At 29.5% G+C, this 21788-nt stretch overlaps 2 protein-coding genes across 8 annotated transcripts in view; one reads left to right on the top strand and one right to left on the bottom strand.

The window, feature by feature from the left end:
- LOC107441199 (trafficking protein particle complex subunit 12) overlaps positions 1-5259 on the top strand; it is a 23625-nt gene extending 18366 nt beyond the window's left edge. For all 4 annotated transcript variants that reach the window (XM_016054369.4, XM_016054371.3, XM_016054368.4 and 1 more), the window contains exons 11-14: positions 110-208; positions 2109-2206; positions 4767-4851; positions 4935-5259. In XM_016054369.4, the coding sequence (XP_015909855.3) occupies positions 110-208; positions 2109-2206; positions 4767-4851; positions 4935-5189 (537 nt within the window). In that variant the 3' untranslated portion in view covers positions 5190-5259. The remainder of the gene's footprint in view (positions 1-109; positions 209-2108; positions 2207-4766; positions 4852-4934) is intronic.
- Nse1 (SMC5-SMC6 complex component Non-SMC element 1) lies at positions 4857-21778 on the bottom strand. 4 transcript variants are annotated; one of them, XM_043041944.3, is made up of 7 exons: positions 21592-21688; positions 21238-21358; positions 17262-17455; positions 11200-11337; positions 10667-10804; positions 9111-9227; positions 4857-5364 (listed from the first exon to the last, which is right to left on the bottom strand). In XM_043041944.3, the coding sequence occupies exons 2-7, from the start codon at positions 21353-21355 to the stop codon at positions 5251-5253; spliced, it is 819 nt and encodes a 272-aa protein (XP_042897878.2). In that variant the 5' UTR covers positions 21356-21358; positions 21592-21688; the 3' UTR covers positions 4857-5250. The 4 variants fall into 4 exon arrangements, with proteins under 4 accessions (XP_042897878.2, XP_042897877.2, XP_042897880.2 ...); XM_043041943.3 differs by having other exon boundaries at positions 21561-21619; XM_043041946.3 differs by lacking the exon at positions 11200-11337 and having other exon boundaries at positions 21592-21778.
- Positions 21779-21788: the final 10 nt, after the last annotated feature.

Genomic DNA, 21788 nt, shown 5'->3' with positions numbered 1-21788 from the left:
TTAAAATAAAATTTATAGTTTAATGCTCATCACGGTTTCTAACATTTAGTAATTAATCATGTGGTTTAGTAAACAATAAAGTTTCTATAACCTGTAAATTTTTTAATAGGACTATATTCTAGCTGTTTCTATAGCAAAACTCTTGATAGAGAAAAGTGGGAAAGATACAGCACATCTTCACTCTGCATTAGGCAGAATTTATTTGCAAGTAAGTGTAATTTATATCTTAAAATCAAAATGAGAGAAAAAAAATTTTATCTAAATTTCTAGTTATACTATTTTTTATGTAATAAAATATTTAAAAAAAAAACATTTCTATGGTTTTGAACTAAAAATTAGAAATAAATATTAGTGTAACTTACAAGAATTAAGTTTATATAAGCTAAGTTAATTTTCCAGAAATATTTTTTTTTCATTTTTTATCAAGTTTATCTTAAAATGTGTTGCAAGAATTTATTAAGAAATTTTAAAAGAAAGGAGATGAAAAGTCAGCAGCTTATATGATGCTATTATTGTTTGTAAACTGGCGACTTTTCATCTGCTTTCGTTACAAATTTTAAAAGAAATTATTACAACACATTTTAAGATAAACTTTATATAAATTGAATGTTATATTTAGACAATTAACTGAAGCAACATCTTCTGAATTCTTAGAAGTTATATTAAAATATTTTATTTCTTAATTTTTTGCACAGAACCATAGAAAAGTTTTTTTTTTAATGATTTTATTTCATACGACATCTTAGAATTCATTACGCCTTGTTTTTGAAAAATTGAGCCTTATTTTTTTTCGCAACATTTTCTCATATTTATAAATTTGGTACTGTCATTAAAACTTTATTTGAATGCACTTGTATTGCATGTAACTAGAGAAAAAAGTTTTTATAAATCTGCTAACCTGCATAATTAATTATATTATGCTAACCTGCATAATTATGTCAGTGACTATGGTAACGAGGTGTAACTATTTCAAGTAGGGGTTTGGGGTCTTGCTTAGGAAAGGTTTTAGGTAAAGGTCAGCAAAAGAAAGGGAATCTTTTTCTTTGGTCTATTGTGTTATGCCTAGAGAGAAGAGGAACTACCCTCCCTGAAATGCGCTATTCTTGTTTCCGTAGCAACAGATGACCTCAGACTTTATGGCGGGGGGAGTTCTTACCGCAGACAAACTATAATTCTTTAAGCCATTGGTAATAAATTGCATAGATTAAATACAATAACAAACACAGTAAAAAATTATAGACCATAATTATAATTGTTAAACTGGTCCTTGTGCTGGACCTAACTCATAATCTGATGATCAATTAACCCCACGTTATGAATATAAAATAATGCCTATGTTTGATTCTTGTTCTGACACAGAAGATTGCTAAAAACTGGTATACTGAAGGAAAAAAATTTGAAAAAGTTAATTTCTAAATACAGTCCGGTTGAACAATGTATTAGGTTTATCATATTCATTCGTAAACAGTGAATTTGCTAGAAAATTTAAAAAAATAAAAAAAAATGTTTTGAAAAGTGTGTATAATGCAATTTAAATTTCTAAAAATTTTAAATTCAGTCTAAATGTGGGATGTAACACCAAAAACTAACAGTTATTATAATATACATTTATAGTTGTAGAAAAAAATTACTGCTTATCTGAAAATGAGGAAATTCTCTATCTTATAACACGATGTTAACTAAATGCTTTAATGAAATATTTTTGTTTTTATTAAAATTTTATGTTTAATTTTTTGAATTTTTCGAAAATTATGGAAAATGACATATCTTGAGATGGAAAAATATTTCAGAAAAATCAAGACTATCATGCTCTTTATACAGATGATATCTCTGTAACATATGCACTTAATAATGAAATTTTAGTTAATTATTATTTACATGTAGAATAATGCAAGTTTAGCTTTTATAGTTTTTTTTAAAATTATTGCATAGTCATTGTTTTTTTAAGATTTTGGTTAAGTGTCTTTAATTAAAATATTATAAGGAAAGTCAACGAATCAAAATTGAAAGAAAAAAAATAAAGCCTGGTAATATTAAAATATTATATTTTTAAAGTGTTTAGGTCTTAAATATATACATATAATACATAAAAATTCCATTTATTGTAGCTTGGTGATGTGCAAAGTGCTGAAAGCTATTTTAGGAAAGCCACAACAATTGCCAAAGATAATTCCACAGATTTTAGAGTGGAAGAAAATATCAACAAGTTAGTATTCAATAAAGGATACTTCTTATCCTTTAATTATTGATTATGATAAAAGCTGGTCTCTTAATCTCTAAACGAAGTTAATTGTAATTTTAATAATTACTTACATTAAGAAAAGCTAATGAAAAATTACAACGAAAAATTCAGTTTAGTTATAAAACTGCATAATTAACAGATGCATAATTTTTTTTTATTAAAAAGGAACAAAAATCATGTCACTACCTAATTTACTGTCTTTGAAACAGGGTTGGCAAGTTTTTGACACATGACGGTTTTTACCGGTTTATACCATGGTTTTTACCGTCATGTCAAAAACCCATAGTTTTGATAAAACTGTATTTTAATTTGAGTTTAACCGCTTATGATTTAAAATTAATTCATTTTTGGGCAATAAAATTAGAAAAAAAGTTGTTAAAAGATATTTAAAAACAGATTTTTGCGTTTTCCCAACATGATTATATCAAATCATACTATTTGAAGTAAAATATTAGGATACTGAACAAAATTTTCAACATTTCCAAGCAACATTTTGTTAGGCATATTACATTATTGAAGAATGTCAAGTCATTCCTGACTTAGAGTTTGTTAGTAGTTACAACTTTTGAAAGTTTTGTTTAGCTTATTTCTAATGTTTAAGAAATGCCAAATTTTAAATTCTTCATTTTAGTTCTTGAATTAATTAATAGTTCCAAGTTTTTTTTTGTTTGTTTATTTCTAACAATTAAGAAGTGCAAAATTTTGAATCCTTTGCAAATCAAGCTAGAATCATAAAAGTTAAGTATCACTATTTTCAATAAGTATATTACAATATTTCTGTATGAATGTATATCCTTCTATAAGAATACATGTATATAGTTGCAAAACCAATAGCAATTGTTTACAAATTCATTTATAAAGGCACTTAAGTGAAAATAATATATTGTCCGCTATATGCCATAAATTAAAGAAAACAGTAGGTTTTTGACAGTTTTGACCGGTAAAAACACGGTTTTTACCACTGTCATGTCAAAAACCAGTTTTTGACGGCAAAAACCCAACCCTGCTTTGAAATTATTCAATGGAGACATTAAGATATGGGTAAAAAACCTAGTCTATTTTTCTTTTTTTTACAAAAGTATAATTCTTTAAAAAATTTTAAGTTTTGTTATATTTATCATTTAAACTCAAAAGGAATGGTAAAAAAATTAAAAAAAAAAATTAACAAAAGTATGCAGTGGATAAAAAATGACATTTAATATTCAAACATTGAACTGTTTTAATCTAAAGGTTTTAAAAAATGTATTTATCAACAAAAAAAAATTAAGATCGTTGATGAACAGATGTTACCATTTGGACTTGGATCCAACCTCAGGTAAAAAGGAATATTGCAACTAAAATAATTTATTAAAAATGTATACCAGAGTGAATACTATAAATAACAGTCATTACATATCATCATTAACAAACTTATTCATTTTTGTTTATCTTATTGTTATCAAGTCTACAAATTACTTCTAAAAAATGTAATCAAAAATTTTTTGATTTTTACTTTTACTGAATTAAGCAGAAAAAAATCTTTAAATTAAAGACAAATGTCTACACTGTGTACAACAGTAAATTCGTGCCGTTCCAAACATAAAATCTGATCATCCTTTTACTAAGGTATGCAAGTAGTTTTACTTCAAATTACTTTAAAAAAAATTTTCACTTGACAATGAAAAAATCCTGAACAAAACTTCTTCAAAATTGAACTATATAAATTTAGTTTTTAATCATTTTTTATACGAAAATTAATCAAAAAAGTTTTTAACAGGAACTGATAATTGGAAGTAATAATTCTTGTAAAAAAGAAGTAAAAAAAACATTAAATATGACCTTACTATATTTCCATCATGAAAATTATAGTAGTGAAGCATTTAACTCATTTTAAAATATATTTTTTATAGGCCTTTTTTTTTTTTTTAAAGAAAAGAAATTTAGCTGTTACATGCCCATGAAATATCAAACTGATGAAAGCAAGGATTTACAAATCCCAAGTGCACAGTCACCTAAATAATTTTAAGTGGTGCTTAATATTTTGGTATGGTATATGTTAACAGAAAAGCAAAAAGTTGTTATGTTACTTTGCACTCTTATATCATGCTGGCTCCTAAAAATTCACCCTGGCTCCTAGGAATTTCGTATTTTGATCTTTGCAGGTTGATTTTGGAATTAAAGTGCAAGCTATATAAACAGAATTTTAAAGCATTGGAATCTTCATTTAAAACTTGTTTTTAAGAGCATATTAAATTTTTAATTAATCTAGGAATGTGTGGTTTCTTTAATTCTTAAATTGAAGAATGACTTCTAAATTCCTAATAAATGTTATAACATCAAAATTTAATAAATAGTTAGGAATAAATATATAAATTTTATCAAATTTGAGTGAGAAATCATTATAGAAATGAAATATGATTAATGTTATAAAAAATTATAATATTATGCATAGCCATAACATTTAATTTCGAATATAAAAATTTTAATTCTATGCATTTTACTCAATATTTTATAAGCAATGACCTATTTTCTTAAAATATTTTAGTGCTTTGCTTGCTGTTGCCTGCGACGAAAATGAAAAAGCTTTTAAGTACTTTGAGCAAGCTAATTCATTCCAACCAAATGCTATGGTAAGGAAAATACAAATAGTTTTCATTTTATTTGAGTATAAAAAGATATTTACAATGCAATTAAAAAAAAATTTCTCTTTCAGCTTGTGAATAACATGGCAGTTTGTAAACTGTACACGGGGCAGTTGAAAGAATCTTTAAGGCTGCTGGAGTCAGCCATTCAACAATCACCTTCTGCTTGTTTACACGATGGCTTGATTTTTAATGTTTGCACACTTTACGAATTGGAATCCTCTCGATGTCCACAAAAGAAATTAGCCATGTTAGAATTAGTATCAAAATATGCTGGAGATTCTTTCAATGTAAATTGTTTAAAAATTCAAACAGCAAAAGCTTAGCCTGCACGAAATGCACTTCTGTAAAAAATTAATTATGTGATGTAAATAATAAAATTATCTTTCATTCAAAGTGTTCATTGCAACCAGGACACGTATTGTTGACTGCAACCTTTGAGAAATAGTTTTCCTTGCAATGGAAATGGATTTTTGTATCACAAGATGCACAGTTCACACCCTAGCAAAGAAACAAAATAATTGTTAATATTTCTACAATTTGTTAAAAAAATGCAACACAAAAATTCCTATTAATTAGTGTAACACACAAAATAAAATAAAATTACAAGAGTAATGCTATGTGATAATATTAAAATGCATTTAGAACAATGTGTAAAATTTATTAAAACCTATATGTGTTTTGGTATCAAATAGTACACCTTCATCAATGAGATAAAAGACAGGAATGGTAAAAACAGATGATTTAATTCAACAGAGGACTAAACTACATTATACTAAAGAGATAAATGTAGAGTTTAAGAGTAAAAATGACAGAAGATTGAAAAATTAAATAATAAAAAAAAAAAAAAAATAGGATTTCCAAATATTTGACAAAAATGGTATATAATTTTACAATTATATACCATTTTTGTTATCATGGAGAGAGAGAGAGAGAGAGTATTGTTATGTCATTTAGAGTTTTTGATGATGTATAAACTCTCCCAAAAAACCAGGTTTACATATGAATCAAACTTGTAACCCTTTGTCCAACAATGTTTTAAAATGGATGAATGGTGAAGTTCTCGATATAGCTTCGATTTTAGCCGGTGTTTGAGTGTTCGTTTAGTTTGTTCTATGTATGATAAACCTCATTGGTGTGAAATTTTGTATATTCCCCAGTTTGTTAACATATTTAATAGGTTGTTTGAGGTTCAAAAAACTGTACAGAGAAAAGATAATTTTGAATTTGTCTTTTGAGAGAATTTTAGATATCTGGGTTTGTTATATTCATGCTTAGGATTGTAAGCATATTTAGAAATCTGGGGAGAGGAGTATTCGACCATGTCAACCTTCTATGAAAAGGTACCCCAACATAGAGTCGAGTTAACATGTCTTATATACTAGTGAATTGTAGTTGTAATTTTGTAGTGGTAGATACGCTACAGTACTCCCCCACCAGAATTATAGGTATGATAGAATTCGATGAATGGATGCCAATAGTTGATTCATTGCTGTTTTGTGCGAAGCCGGGAGAGCTGTATTAAGAACACCGTATTTTTTTTAGTGCTGAATGTGAGAGGTGTATTAACTTCACGGTTGTAGTCGCTCCTGTGTTGCCGTTAGCAGTCGAGTGTATGCAAGCCAACGTTGTGTGCTCGAGGCTGAGTAGCAACAGTGCGAGGAGGTGAATACTGTTGCAGTCACAAGTAGCAAGTCAACTGTTCAATGTGGACCATCCAACAAAGTAGGCGTTACTGCCGATGTAGGCGTATCCAGATCAAAGTGGGCGTTTTTGCCAAGGTAGGCGTGTTCACATCACGTCCGGGTCACCAATGTGGGGAGAGTAGTTACAGACCATGTCAACCGTCATCTATGAAAAGGTACCCCAACATAGAGTCGAGTTAACATGTCTTATATACTAGTGAATTGTAGTTGTAATTTTGTAGTGGTAGATACGCTACAAATCTTTTTAATAATATTGATTACCTTGGGAGGGAAACTTTTATCTTTAATGGTTTTAAGTTGATCCAATTTACTTAGATAAAGAACAAATGTTAAGAGCTCTGACAGCGTTAAATGCTGCAATCTTTTGATTGGGTGGATGACAAAAGAAACAGCAAAGGGCTTGAGATGCACAACGGTTTTAAGACACTTCTCTTTATGGGGGTTACTAGAAAGTTAGGAAAAGGAAGTAAATTGTCCAATTCTCTTTTAGCTGTGAATTGAATGCACGGGTCTATGAAATTTAGAATGTCCAAAGTTTCCTTAATTTCTATTTGTCTTTCAGCAAAACAGTCTTCATTATAATGAGTGTAGAATAAAAACTATATAATCTCAAAAAACTAAAGTTTAAAATAATGCATGTAAATATCACTTAGTTTAGAAATAAATGGATTACCCATGGCCAAGCTATCTATCATCTTATGAAACCAATTATTAAAAATAAACCTATTTTGAGCTAGAATTCAAAGTATACAAATTACCGAATTATAAAAAATTGGTTGTAAAAACTGATTTCAGCTAAATTGAAAGAGTCCAACAGCTATTATAAATTACAACTTAAGATTCAGATAATTTTGTGAGTGTGTGAGTTTTATTAAATAATGTTTATTTCTATGACTTTCCATTCATTTTTTGTGTAAAGTTTTGTCATAATACACTTTTATCCACTTATTGCAATTATATAAAGATTTTTAAATTGCCCACAAATGAAAGACAAATCACTGACCTTTATCAAAACTTTGAAAAGAAAATAATCAAGTTTTCAAGTAAAAGACTTTTGGGAATTAAAATTAATAAAACATGTCAGAGATATTTTATAATTTGAAATAAAATTACTAAACTTTTGTGTTATTAAATAATTCGTTGAAACACCATAAAAAATTACAATTCAAATATTAAATATAACAAAAGGAAAAATCTTATCAGAAAAAAAAAATTTCAATAAAGGAATTTGACATTGATTTCTATACCAAATTACAATTTTTAAATATACTACTAGCACAAGATCTTATCTTTACAAAAATTTCTGTAACCTATAAGTACACAAAAATATTTTTACTTCTTGAATTTATAACCTAATTAATATTAAACATAAATTATATTTAAGTCCCAGAATTTCGTTTATAAATTTATTTTCATTTATGAAAATTTGTGAGTATAGAGAGAACGGATTTTAAGTATTGTAAGAAGGATCAACCAGTACAAGTAGAAAGAAAATTTAGGCATAGTTGATAGCAATTTTAATTTTGATTGAACCTTGATGCACCAAATGTAGAAAAGTTAAAATAAGGAAATACAAAAATAAAAATCGAAAAAAAAAAACTATTAATAAAACGAATAACTAGATCAAAATATTTGTGAGCGGCCATTATTTAGAGAGCTCTTTTTAACGATATCTGAAAGAGATTGGCAACCTCATGTTGCAGTCACAGTTAGTGCACTAAATATGATGCTATCAATGATTTTTTTCATAGGGTTGAAAGATAATTAGAAAAAAAAATTATTTTAGAAAAAAACTAACCATCTCAAACAAACAAACCTTTTATTTTTATTAAACTAAATTTTATGATATAAAATTAAAAGCGAACTTAGACACAAAACTGAATTTTTCATTTATTTAAAATAGTTCTAACATTCATAATTGATAAATTTGTTTTTACACATAATTAGATCAGTAAGGGTCATTTTTATTAGCGATAAATTTGGTTCATTTATCCAGTTTTCGTGAAGCCAACAAAACTGGTATTTCTGCACCAAGAAAACGTCACTAAGTAAAATTAAAATCGATTACGAAAAATCGTACATTCAATAAAATTTTGAAGTTTAACGACCATTTTACTGTGAAACAGAGAGTGGTCTCTCTTGAGAGGTTTCACTGTATATTTTTTTAACTAATTAAGTTGTGTTAAATACTCTAAATAGCCACTAAAATTAAGCACAGAGAAAGTTTGTCGATTTTCTTTTTACAGACTGCCCAAATTAGACGTCATTTTTTAGTTAAATAAATTTAATCTGAAACAAGCCCATTAAAAATTGGGAAATTGTATCATAATTTGACGATTAAAAAAAGGAAAAAAACGCGAGATTTACATTTTTGTAGCAATTATATAAATAAAATGTGAAATGCAAGAAAATTTTAATAAAATTTAAGCAAAGTATTAAAAAGAAACATAAATTGAAACTTATAGGAAAAAAATAAATTTTTTCTTATCTTTTTAAAAACATCTGATTTTTATTCACAAGGATACCTATAACATCACTCACCTGCAATACAATGTTTTTACAAACAGAGCAGCGGGAGACAAGTTCTCCATAATTTGTCATCAAGAAATGCTCTAATTCAACAATAGCCCTTGTACTAAAATATAGGCTGCCTTCTTGCTATGTACATAAAACAAAATGTTAACATTTTTGGTATATAAAATAATCTTGTAGATTTTTTTATAAGTAAGAATGATATGACAGTTCATTCATACATAATCTTTGGTTTTGTCTTATCAGAAACTAAATTAAAAAGCTTTTGAACACAAAATATTTCAATTTCTAAAATTATGGCACCGCTGACAATGCAATTATTAATAAAGACTATTAAGTAATAAGACTTAAAAATGCAAGCAGCAAATAATACAATGCAAACGCTAAAATATTGTTATACTAAACTATTATGGTATATTTCTTTACAGTAACATCTTCATCCACTAATGGTTGAAGAGAAGCCGTGATGGTTCAGGGGATGAAGCGTTCGCCTTCCATTGAGGTGAACCGAGTTCGAATTCCAGCTATGGCTGGTTCATACAAATTCTGTGCTTTTCCTCACAAGGATACCTTCAGGGGATGAAGCGTTCGCCTTCCATTGAGGTGAACCGAGTTCGAATTCCAGCTATGGCTGGTTCATACAAATTCCGTGCTTTTCCTCCCCATGGGCCAAACAGTCCTGTACGAAATCCAAATTTCTCCCAATACTTGATCCAGGAGTTCCCTTGTCATCTGGATATGGTTCAAAATGACAAGGCTACGGAGTAGAACATTGGTAGTCCTAAACCCAAAATATTGGTTCAGCTGTTCAACGATGGTTATAAAATAAAAATGGTTGAAGATGTTACTTTATTCGTTTTAATTTCCTTAGGCTAAGCATTCCACATCCATTCTGCATCACAGTAAAGCCAACTTTAAAAAAACAAAATAAAAACTATCAATTAAATACCACAGTTTAAAGAAGCTGATTAATCATGCTTATACTGAAAAGAATGAATAAAAAATTTATGTTTGCACACAATATAAAAAAGATACAGATGGAGAAGCCAAACAAATACTATTTTGAAACCAATTTTAAAAAAATATCAGTTTTAAAACACATTACTTAGTATTAAAAAAAAAATAATCTGGCCAAACACCTTTTTAGTATAAATATTTTTGACTGTCCTAAATGCAAGCTCTGTTGCCTTGGGGAGGACATGGACTTGCCCCATATATCAGTCTGTCCTGCGCTCATCTCCACTACTGTGTGCGGACGCTACTGGGAGGCTAAGGCCCGTATGGGCTAAGCATTCTATTCTATTTATCTCTTTTGCCTTGCTTTTCTTGTTATTTTATCCTTTTTGTTCTTTTAAATTGGCCGGCCATTGGAAATATTAAAAAAAGTATTAAAATAAATAAGTCTTAAAATTCATTTTTGAGTTATTTAAATTCTTGGTTTATGGTAAGAAATTAAATGAAGTGAAATAAAAGCTATCATTATTGTTTAATTTTAGCAAAAATGCTTCATATAAATATCTTAACATTAAAGGTTTTTTTTTTAATGGAAAGATTAAATGTATTACCTCAAGTAACCATCCATCTTTATTAAATCTTATAATAGTTTCATTTGCATCTTTTATTCTAATATCCACAGCACTTGCATTGTTTAATACAGTAGAAGATGACACTTTTCCATCTTCAGATTCTACAATACCAATTATCTAAAAATACGAAGCTTCTTTTAAATTCTACATTTTAAGAAATATTTTATTGTAATTAGATAGCTGGAATTAAATAATAATGTCATTCATTTAAATTTAGCAAGTGTTAGTAAGTCATTTAATAATATTGAGAAAGGAGCCATGTTAAAACATAACATAATTAGAATAGGCTTAGGATTTTAATAAAACATCATTTTAAATGAACATAATGCATTTTTCCCCTTAAGTGCTATGCAATAAAATTAAAACGTTCATAAAACCTGAATACAGTTTCCTTAGTACATTATTAATTATATCTTCATTTAATTTTAAGTTCTTCGCAAACTGTAAGCTATTCTGAAATTTTCTTCAGAACACAAATTTTAAATAGTGCGTAACATGCCAAATGGACATACAACTTTGGCTTTACTTGATTGAGTACTGGGTTCAAGGATCTTGGGGGAAGCAATCTTGTGTTTCATCTTAAAAATGGTGTTGGTATAGTCCATGTCTGAGAGGCAAGTGAAGTTAGCATCTTCGCCTACGCAAATCACCTTTAAGGAATTATGTATATTATACACAAACGTGCAAACATTGTTGGCAGAAAATTTCTTAGTATCGCTCATTGTAAGCAAAAAACATTCAAAATTTACACTCTAAACAGTCACTTTACCCTGCAGTCAATATTTTTAAACACAGATCAGAGAATAGAGCATTTGCCCTTCAATGAGGGGAATCAGGTTTGAATTCTAGAGATAGCTGGTTGATACAAATTCTGCACCCGCCTCACACTAAATAACAGTGCTGGCGTAAAATATCATCAGTGGTAGGCGGATCATGGGTTAGAGTCCCCTTACCGTCAGGCTAACCGTGAGAGGTTTTCATAGTTTTCCTCTCCATGTAATGCAAATGCGGGTGAGTTCCATCAAAAAGTCCTCAAAGAAAGCAAATTTTTCCCGATACTTGATCCAGGAGTTCCCTTGTCTTTTGGATTGGTTTCAAAGTTACTAGACTACGGAGATGAACATTAGTAGTTGTAAATCAAAAATTGGGTTGGCTGTTCAACACCGGTTATAAAATCGCAGAAAATAAAAAAATTTCCGTGATGTAATATTAAAAATTTAAAAAAAAATTCTAAATTTTCCAATTTTAACCCACAGGTCAATTTGCAGAAATCGACCTGTGAATTTGATCTGACTGTGAATTGACTTCAGAAATTGACCTTTTAGAAAGAAAAAAAATATCAAGTTATGAGAAATTTTTTTTTCTATTTTGCACAGCCATTCTTTTCCTGTGATTACAGGCATGCTGGTATGCATGATAAATAGTTTTTAAAATTTAAAGCATATTTGAAAAAAATTGATGATTTTTAAATAAATTTTGCCAAAATAGGTTGAAACTAGTTTTAAGAATTTATAAATATTGCAATATTTAAGAATTAATTATAATTGTTAGCAGAAAGCTTTATACAGTTGAACCTGTCTATCTCGTACCTCTTTATCTCGAAAACCTCTATATCTCAAAATTTCAAAAATTCCCTACATTTACTGACTAAAATCAATGTATTTTCCATGTTTATGTCGAATTTTTTTTTTTCAAAACCTCCGTTTTTCGAATTTCTAATAATAGAGCATAAATGTCAAAACATTCTTTATCGGTAGAACTCGCAGACAGAGATAAATTTCGTGAATCCACAGGAAGTGGGGATGAACAGGTTGGGGGTGTTTCTTGGAATTTCAATCACTATCCCTGCACTTCCTTAACTGGAAAGGAATACGATTCTGGCAGTAAGAGTGGGGTTAATGAGTAGCGACCATCAGGAGTCAGCTTTTCAACACAAATAAGAAAGCTAAGAATAGAAATTCCTTTTCATCTCAAAATTGCAACCCATGGATCAAAGGATAATTAAGAGTTTTAAACTGAACTACGGAAAACAGTTGGTAAGCAAACTTGTAGGCGCCATCGATGAAAAAAGTTAGATGCCATCAGAATTACTGTTTCGTCTGGAGAAATGTGTCGGTATAAACTATCCAAAATAGTTTTAAAATGCTGGTTTTAAGAATAGCTGTGAAGATGATGAATAAGAGGTTGAAGGCATCAGTAAAGAGGAAGAAACTGTTAATGCTGAAAATGCAGTGCCAGAATGGAATGTAATAAAATCTGGATTTAATGTTGACATTAATTTAGAAGATTTTTACAAGTGCCTAGCAACGTGCGGAACATTGACCGATGCGGAAATCATAGATATTGTCAAAGGAATACAGATGAAGAGGAAGAAGCTGAAGATCATATTAATGAATCAAAAGTGAATGCAAAAGAGGTAGAAAAGGCTGTAGAATTCTTATAAACTATTCTTGAATTCCAGGAAAGTGTTGGCTATGAGGGATTTGCGTTTTTTCTAACCTCAAAAGAAAAATCGAAACAAATAAGGTTATACATCAAAAATCTTAGAAAAATTATTTTTAGTGTTAAATGTACATTAAAAATTTTTTATGTAAATAGATTAATGTGGTATAATTAATTTAAAGAAATGTCTATATTTTTTCTACTAAAAACAATTAAAGCACTTTTAATAGAAATTCTTAATTAAATTTAATTTTCTTTTAAAGTACCTGTATAACCCGAAACCTCCTTATCTCAAATTTTTCGCCCGTCCCGTGAGATTCGAGCTAAACAGGTTCGACTGTAATTAAGATTTTGTGTTCACGGAAGGTTTTTTATTTTATCCAAGTCTGCCTCTAAGTGGGGTCAATAGTGGAGGCTATCAACAATGCTAAGAAATTTTGAAGTGTTTTCATAGGAAACTTGTGGAACAATTCGCTTTCTAAAAGTCTACATTTACTAAAGAAAGAAAACAATATGAATAGTACAGAAATGAGCATGCTAAAGTTTCAGTCCAATAAACAAGAACCTTCCCTAATGTCTATGCACCAAATAATTTCCTCTTTATTGGGTGCGTGCAACCTCAGAATGCCCTCAGGGAGGGGTTTTGTCCCCTATCCTATGGTGTATGGTTATAGACTCTTTGTTAGTTCAGTTAACTGATCTTAGCATTCCCTGTGTCGGGAATGCTGATGACGGTGTTATTGTTGTCAGAGGCAACCATGGTAAAACAGTCTCTGATATCATGAATAATGCACTTCTAGAAGTAGCTAGATGGTGCTCTGACTCTGGCTTATCTGTCAACCTGTCCAAGATAAGTTTTGTAGCCTTCACAAGAAAAAGGCATCTTGATCTAGGTCAGGGCTGTCCAACTGCAAAGAGCATATGGGCCAGAATTCCGGTCACTGATCACCTGGCGGGCCGCAGTTTGAAAAAGTTGAACAATAACCTCTTACCTCTTATACAATAACAATTAATAGTTGAATTATTAATTATAAAACAATGGAACAGAAGGATTATAAAACAATTTGCTTACATTTTAATGGGAAAACTGAGGCCAATCAGCCTGAATAAGAAGTTGGTGGGCTGCACAATATGTGTTGGAGAGCCGCATGCGGCCCGCGGGCCTCCAGTTGGACAGCCCTGATCTAGGTAATGTATACTACCTAGACTATAAATTGGAACTCACAGAGAAAGTCAAGTTTCTCGGGGTGTATTTTGACTCCAAACTTAATTGGGGTTATCATCTAGAATACTGTATCAGTAGGGCCAGGAAGATTTTCTGGTCTTGCAGAAATGCTATTGGTAGAACCTGGGGATTATCCATCAAAATAGTCTACTGGATATACTCAATGATTATTAGTCCTATTATCACATATGGCGCAATTGCCTGGTGGTCAAGGACTAGATTGAGCTCTGCCAGGTCTAATCTTAATAGACTACAAAGAATGGTCTGCGTAGCCCTGTCAGGCTGTCTTAGGACCACGCCCACAGCTGCTCTTGAGAGCTTGCTTGGGCTTCTTCCATTGAATTTACTTATTGAAGTCGAAGCTCAAACAGGCATAACGCGTCTTATGTACCTTGGCCTATGGAAAGAGTATTCCAAACACTTGTCATGGGGTTATTTTGTTTCACAAGTGATGGATATACTCTCTTTTATGCCTAGTGATTATATGTCACGAAGATATGCTTTTCACAAGCCTTTCAAGATCCATTTTCCTACTAGAGATGAGTAGTTTAATTCTCCTCAGAGGCTTAAAGGCAAATGTCTAATACGGTACACTGATGGTTCAAAGCTTGGCCTCAAATCAGGAGCAGGAATTTATTGCTCCAATGATGGTACCAAACTTCACTTTCCCTTGGGAACATATGCCACTGTTTTTCAGGCTGAGGTCTATGCCATCATCTTGTGCTGTAAGATATGCTTAGACAGGGGATATCAAAATATGACTATCCGCATCTGTTCTGACAGTCAGACTGCTCTCCTATCACTGCCGAAGTGCAAATTCACCTCTTTGCTAGTATGGGAATGTTTTTCGGTCCTCTGTGACCTATCTACTCATAACAGGGTATACCTGCATTGGGTACCTGGACATATAGATATTCTTGGAAATGAGCTAGCTGATGAAGCAGCACGGGCTGGCTCTAATGCAATTTTCTGGGGCCCTGAACCTGCATGGGGAATTTCTCCCACCTCTTTTAGGGCATCTATATTGAAGCTCTATGGCAAAATTTGCCATGAGCAATGGCGCATCGCTGACAGTCAGAGACAAATTAAGGAGCTGAATCGTGACTGTCCCAGCATACGACAAAAAAGAGCTTTTAAAGTTTAATAGAAACAGTTTGAAGAAGATCATTGTTCCTCTTACTGGACACTGCATCTTCAGGAGACACCTATACATAATGGGAACTGAATCCAATTCTCTTTGTCAAAGTTGTCATCTTGAAGAAGAGACATCACGACATATACTTTGTGATTGTGAGGTGTATTCTGCTCAAAGATTTGAGCATTTACTGGAGCATTGCATTAAAATCTGGAAACTGCAGGATATTCCTGTAAGGTGCTTGCTGAATTTTATTTCAGCTATAGGGCTTTCATGCTAATCATGATTTAGGGTTTGGGTACAATAGACCTCTGGCCGATATGCCCTGCTCTTTGGAGCTGCCCAACCTCTAAGTCTACACCAAATAATAGAAAAGAAGTAAAGAGACAAACACCTGCAAAGTGGTGAAACTAATAGGGACATAGAAACAAGTTTGAAGAGAGAGTAATCGTTTCATCAGATTAATATAATGATACAATTGGATACAAAATCGATACATAATCGAAGTCTATGTTTGCTCTTTGTTGATATTGATATGATTCTAAAATGAAAATTTTTTTTAGTTAACTTAATACTTCAAAAAAGAATTTATATAAATATACTCACTATTTTCATGATTTCATCATTTAAAATTCTAGGTACTTTCAAGTAAAATATCACATAAAGTGATACAGACCCTTCACATAAGAAGGACCATAGGAAGTGATTTATATAATACCTAATGAAAACACTATTAATTAGAAACTGCACATGAGAACAACTGCAATTTGGATTTGTTCTTTAAATCATGAGTGAATTTTAGATTGTTCCTCCTTTTTTTTAACAAATAAATATTGTTATTCCGTTATGTACAAACTATTTAAACAGTAGTGTTTGTTCCACTCTGCACTTTTTAATTCTTGAATGTGTATCAACTCTTGAAAGGACATTGCAAATTAAGTTTAGGTTATTTTATCATAGTTTAACAATGATTATAATTTAATGGTACAAAGTATGGGTTACATAACCACCTAAGAAATTCAAATTCAAGGTGGTGTGCCGAGTAAAAAAGGTTTTGCTTGATCTAAATTAATTCAAATGAAACCGTAAGAATATACAGTATATCCTCACATTACAGACACTCCTAGAAAATAAATACCTCTCATTACGTGCATCTTTTAATGCCACCTGAAATTTCCATGAATAAACCATTATGTACCTCGAAGCGAATAAAGCATGTCAATTTTTTGTCTTATCCATAACTAAAAATATTTTTAAACTGTTTCCGTACTAAAGTATTAAAAAACTGGCATTCAAAAATACTTTCTAAAGAAGAACCAAAAGTGAAAACTTTATATGATGTTCTAATGGTATTGAGGAACTGAGACATTTTTACCTATCCAAAAATGATCAAATTGGTGTAAAAATGTTAAATGGTTTAAAAATGTACCATAAAAAAAAACTTCTATCACATCTTTCTTTTAAACCAGATAAATAGAAAATTAAGACATTTATATACATCAAATCTCATCATAGATGGTTTTGTACTCATTTATCTGTAAGCATTATAAGTTTGTTAAGTATAAATAAATATCGATCTTTATAATTATTAAAGATTATTTAATTATTTCTATATCATAGTACTTCATCTAAAATCAATTTAAGGAGTTAGCCTTCGTAATAACGTACCCTTCCCTTAAACAGACTTTTTTTTTTATCCCAAGAGTGTCCGATTAACCGAGGTTCCACCATATTTATCAAGCATAATTTGTACTGATTCAATTTATACTTACGATTCTTTTAAAAAGTTCTAAATCCTTCGACTTATATATTGTATTTAATCTTGATAATTCATCATTTGCTGTATTGATCAGAACATAATACTCTTCACCTGATATTTCATCCTTTCCTTTTTTAATAGCCAGATTATGAGGATTGATTGCATTATTAATTTTTTCAACAAATTCTTTCAAATCACCACGCTGAGCTGTTGGAAAGTAATAAATCATTTAGTAGATTACTTCTTTTAAAACTAAGAATTAAAAAGGAACCATGATGGTTATTCACTTAAAAACAAGTCATTTACAAAATAATTTATAAATCTGAATAACAGCTTAACAGTACAATTTATAAGGAGAATGAAATACTTCATCGAAAGACATGATTTGTGAATAAACTTTGTTCAACATGACTATTGAGAGAAAGAGTATATTTGCCTATAATTTAGTGGAGAGAATATGTTTGCAAAAGAAGAAATGAACAAAGAGTTGTGTAGAAATAAACCATGCTCTAATGTAGGGCACAATCCTTTTCACTTGCATAGCAGGTTGGTTAATGAAAGACCAAAGTAACATGGCAGGGCAATACAATAATTTTTGCATAAATAATATATATTTGTGTTTTAAGCACTGAATTTTCTTTATCAGTAAATTTAGTAACATATTTTCAGAAAATTAAATGCTTTTAATTGTTAGAATTCATTCAAAATTGAAAAAACTAATACTTTTTCTAAAACATTTTTCCCCTTTTATCAATAATTGGTCTCTCTCTCTGTACAGGGAGAAAATATAAATTCTAACAAACAAACAGAAATTTAATGATCACAGAATGAAAGTGTTACAAAAAATAGCTACGCATTTTAATGAATAATGTAAATTTGAATTAAATATTTTGATTAAATTTATAGGATTTAAACAAAAACCAAAAATTAAAACAAAATAGTTACAGTAGAAAATAAAATTTAATATTTATTTGGTATAATACTTCAAATATTATTTCAATTTCCTGAATTATTCGAGGTTTTACAATTTTAAGTAGAAAACATTTTCTTTTTCACTTTTTTCTAAAACAAATTTTTTAGAAAAAAAAAATCTAAGCATCAAAAAAACTTAAAACAATAAATAACAAACAGAGAGTAGTTTAAAAAACTTGCACTTTCATCCTGTTTCCAAATTATAAAAAAAATATTTAAAAAAATTACATTAACAGCAGTGAATATAGTAACCAAATAAACTTTTAATTACTTTGTAAATATTTAATTTTTTGAACAAAATATTCAATATTAAGAATTTTTTTATTATGAGTATGAATATTATGAGTATGCATAGGCTGAAAATAATTAAAATAAGCTAGGTTTTTTTTTTCAAAAAAGACCTATTATAAACAATGAAAATATTGAAAACAATGAAATTCCTCTTTGAATTTAGTTATTTTATTCTGAATTGAAAGGCTTGATAAGAAATACTTATGAAATATTTATAAATGCATAATCTTTTCATAATTTATTCAATATATCGTTACTGCAATATATATATATATATATATATATATATATATATAAAATTTTACAATATTTTTTTCATTCCTGTTTCATGCAAAAAAAGCTCATATAAACAAGCAAAATATTAAATAAATTATGGATTATTGATTGGATATAAATATTATTATTATTGGTTAAAAATATCCCAACTCTCAAAACCCCTGTTATCCTTCCGCAGAACACCTTTCGGGAGCTGCTGTTCTAGACAATATACAGAACTCAGCTATTATATAAATAGAGGGCCCCAAGTTAATCATTAGTAAGGATCCCAAAGGGACCATAAGTTAAATCAGATTGCTCATTAATTGAAATTGGCAGAAATAATTAAAAATTAAGGCTACAAATAAATGAATAATGATCTATTTAAAGTTTGGCATAGCAATATGTTCCGTTATTGCAATCAACTCAAATCAACAGTTTTTTGTTCAACTATTGGCATGCTATTGTTCCATGGCTCACTTGTTGATTCATGATGACAAGACAGTAAAGAGAGATCTCATATTAATATTCTTTATTTAAGATCTAACTATAATTTTGAAAAAAAAAGTTTTTCTTTAAAACTCTTTTAAAGGGAATTGAATTTCCAAAAACAGTCCGATACTTTTTTGACAGCTTCAATAATATAATTCTCAAGAAGTTTATCAAACATTCTAATTTAAAATTGCGCCTGTTGAAAAATTTTATAATGGCTTTTTAACATTGCGTAAACATTACATATATCTATTGAAATCTGTAATCAAGTTAAATCAGAACTTCCAATGAAAGAGTGCAACTAAATATATAATTAACTATCATCTATTAACAACTACACGCATAAATTTACAAGGAATTGTTTTTCTTATGCTATCAAATTGTTTATTCTGTTAACAAAATTTATTTAACAATCACATTTATATATATATATAAATATAATTGTTAACACACACACACACATATATATATATATATATATGTGTGTGTGTGTGTGTGTGTGTGTGCATTAACTTTCTATAACATAAACTTTTTACATGAAAGAAATGAGAAAAGAATAAAAAATTTGATATTACTTAATTATTTTGAAGGCAAATTTCATATCTTATTTTTAAATTTCCCATTAGGATTATATTTGTTAAACAGCTTTTTAGACTCATTATAAATGCGACATATTTAAAAAAGTAAAAATGGATAGCTAAGAATAAACACAGAATACAATTTTTTGCATGTGCAACACTTCAAACTTTACTCCCACTCTCTTGATCATTACATCACTTGTATTTGTGCGTACAAGGACAATCCAAATCTAATATTGGCAGTTATTATCATTGATGTTGAAAAAAAGAAGAAAAAAAACGAGAAAAATGGGTGCATATGCGCAAGAAATCTACTCCGAAAGAATAAACTAATCAGGTAAAATAATGCTTAAAAAAAATTTAAAAAAAAGAAACAGATTTGACAAATCAGCACTTTCAGGATTGCAGGTTGCAAACACAAATATTTTTTACATATGAATGCTGCTTCCACATAAAGACAATCTAAAACTTTATATTTAGATTTTTTTGAACAGAACTACAAAGTTTAACATTGTTTTATTTAATTTACATCCTTACATTTTCTTAATTAAGCCTAATAAGACTTGCAGTCAAACACAAAAATAAGAGGTATCTTAAGAGGTAGAGAATGCCTTGAAATACAAAGAAGTCGGGGAAGACAAAACGGTTCCAGAGATTCTCGCCCTTCAAGTTGATATGTTCTGCTCATAAAATGCAGTAAGGAATATCAGCAAGCCTTCTACAAGGTAAATGTGCCTGAAGAAAGTTGTGTCCAGTTAGTAGCCTGAAATCCTGATAACCATAAGGAGGTCCCTTTAACACATGACCTTAAGAGGCTCTCTTGCTAATATCAAGCTATACTGTTGATATATTTACTAAGTTTGGTAAAATCTTATTTAGGGTTCTTTAGACAATAAAAGTAAACCGATTCACCTTCTTTATTTTAATTATTAAATATATAATATGCCAACATGTAAGAAATTGTAAAACTAAGTAACATATACTGAAAATAACTAGTAAATTTCTTTGGTAGCAGATGTATGGCCTAAAGAACTTATTGATGTGACCTTCAGGCACAAAAGGTTGAAGACCCCAGTCTACATAGAAATATACATAAAAACATGAAATAAGAACTTATTAAAATTTATTACAATGAAAGAATAACCAATGGAAAAACTGGGGATGTTTTCGTATCGGGATTTGCCAAGGTGCCAACTGGATTTTAAACTTGAATTTCTTTTTAAAAAATATATGTTATGAGTTATAACTTTTAAGTTGGTCCTTTTCTGTGAGTTTTCTTTTCTTATTTCTCGCGGGCCGCTGCCTAGAAGTTGCGAAGATTTGGCGATTATTCTGCCACAGATCACGATACGGAAATCACCCCAAAAATTTCATAACATCGAATCCTTAAAAAAAACTTACTGCCATTTTTTTCATGACAATCACGATGTAATCTTCTAATTTCCTCAGCACTGCAAATCTTTTTACCCATCATAATTTGAATAAACATTCTATGAGTATCTTGTAAAAGGCTAGACATTTTCTAAAACAATAATAAATTTTTTTAGACAAAATCATAAATGCATTTTTACGGAAAAGATGTACTTATATTAAATAATAAAATAATGATCAAATTTTGCAAAAATTTGTTTTAAAATGCCCAATTAAAAAATACTAGCAAATTATTACAACTATATATTTTATTTAGAACCAAATATTTTTTTAAATATATCAGAACTATATACTTTTCAGAATATTTTTTAACAAATAACAAACCACTTAGGAAATTTTTTAAAATTTGGAATAAAAAAGGTTTTGAATGCTTATTTTTGTTTATTTGAAAGCTCTAACTCTAGCATTTGACAAAAAAAAATCATGAATACAAAGGAATGCCTAAGGAATTTTTACTGCATTCAATTCACACGCCCTTTTTAAGCAAAAGTTGGAATTTGATTGGTTGTTTGGGTTTGCGT

The sequence above is a fragment of the Parasteatoda tepidariorum genome, chromosome 1 (genome assembly GCF_982258835.1).
Source record: "Parasteatoda tepidariorum strain Cologne lab strain chromosome 1, Ptep-v5.0, whole genome shotgun sequence".
NCBI lineage: Eukaryota > Metazoa > Arthropoda > Arachnida > Araneae > Theridiidae > Parasteatoda > Parasteatoda tepidariorum.
This window is presented reverse-complemented; position numbering and strand designations above follow the sequence as displayed.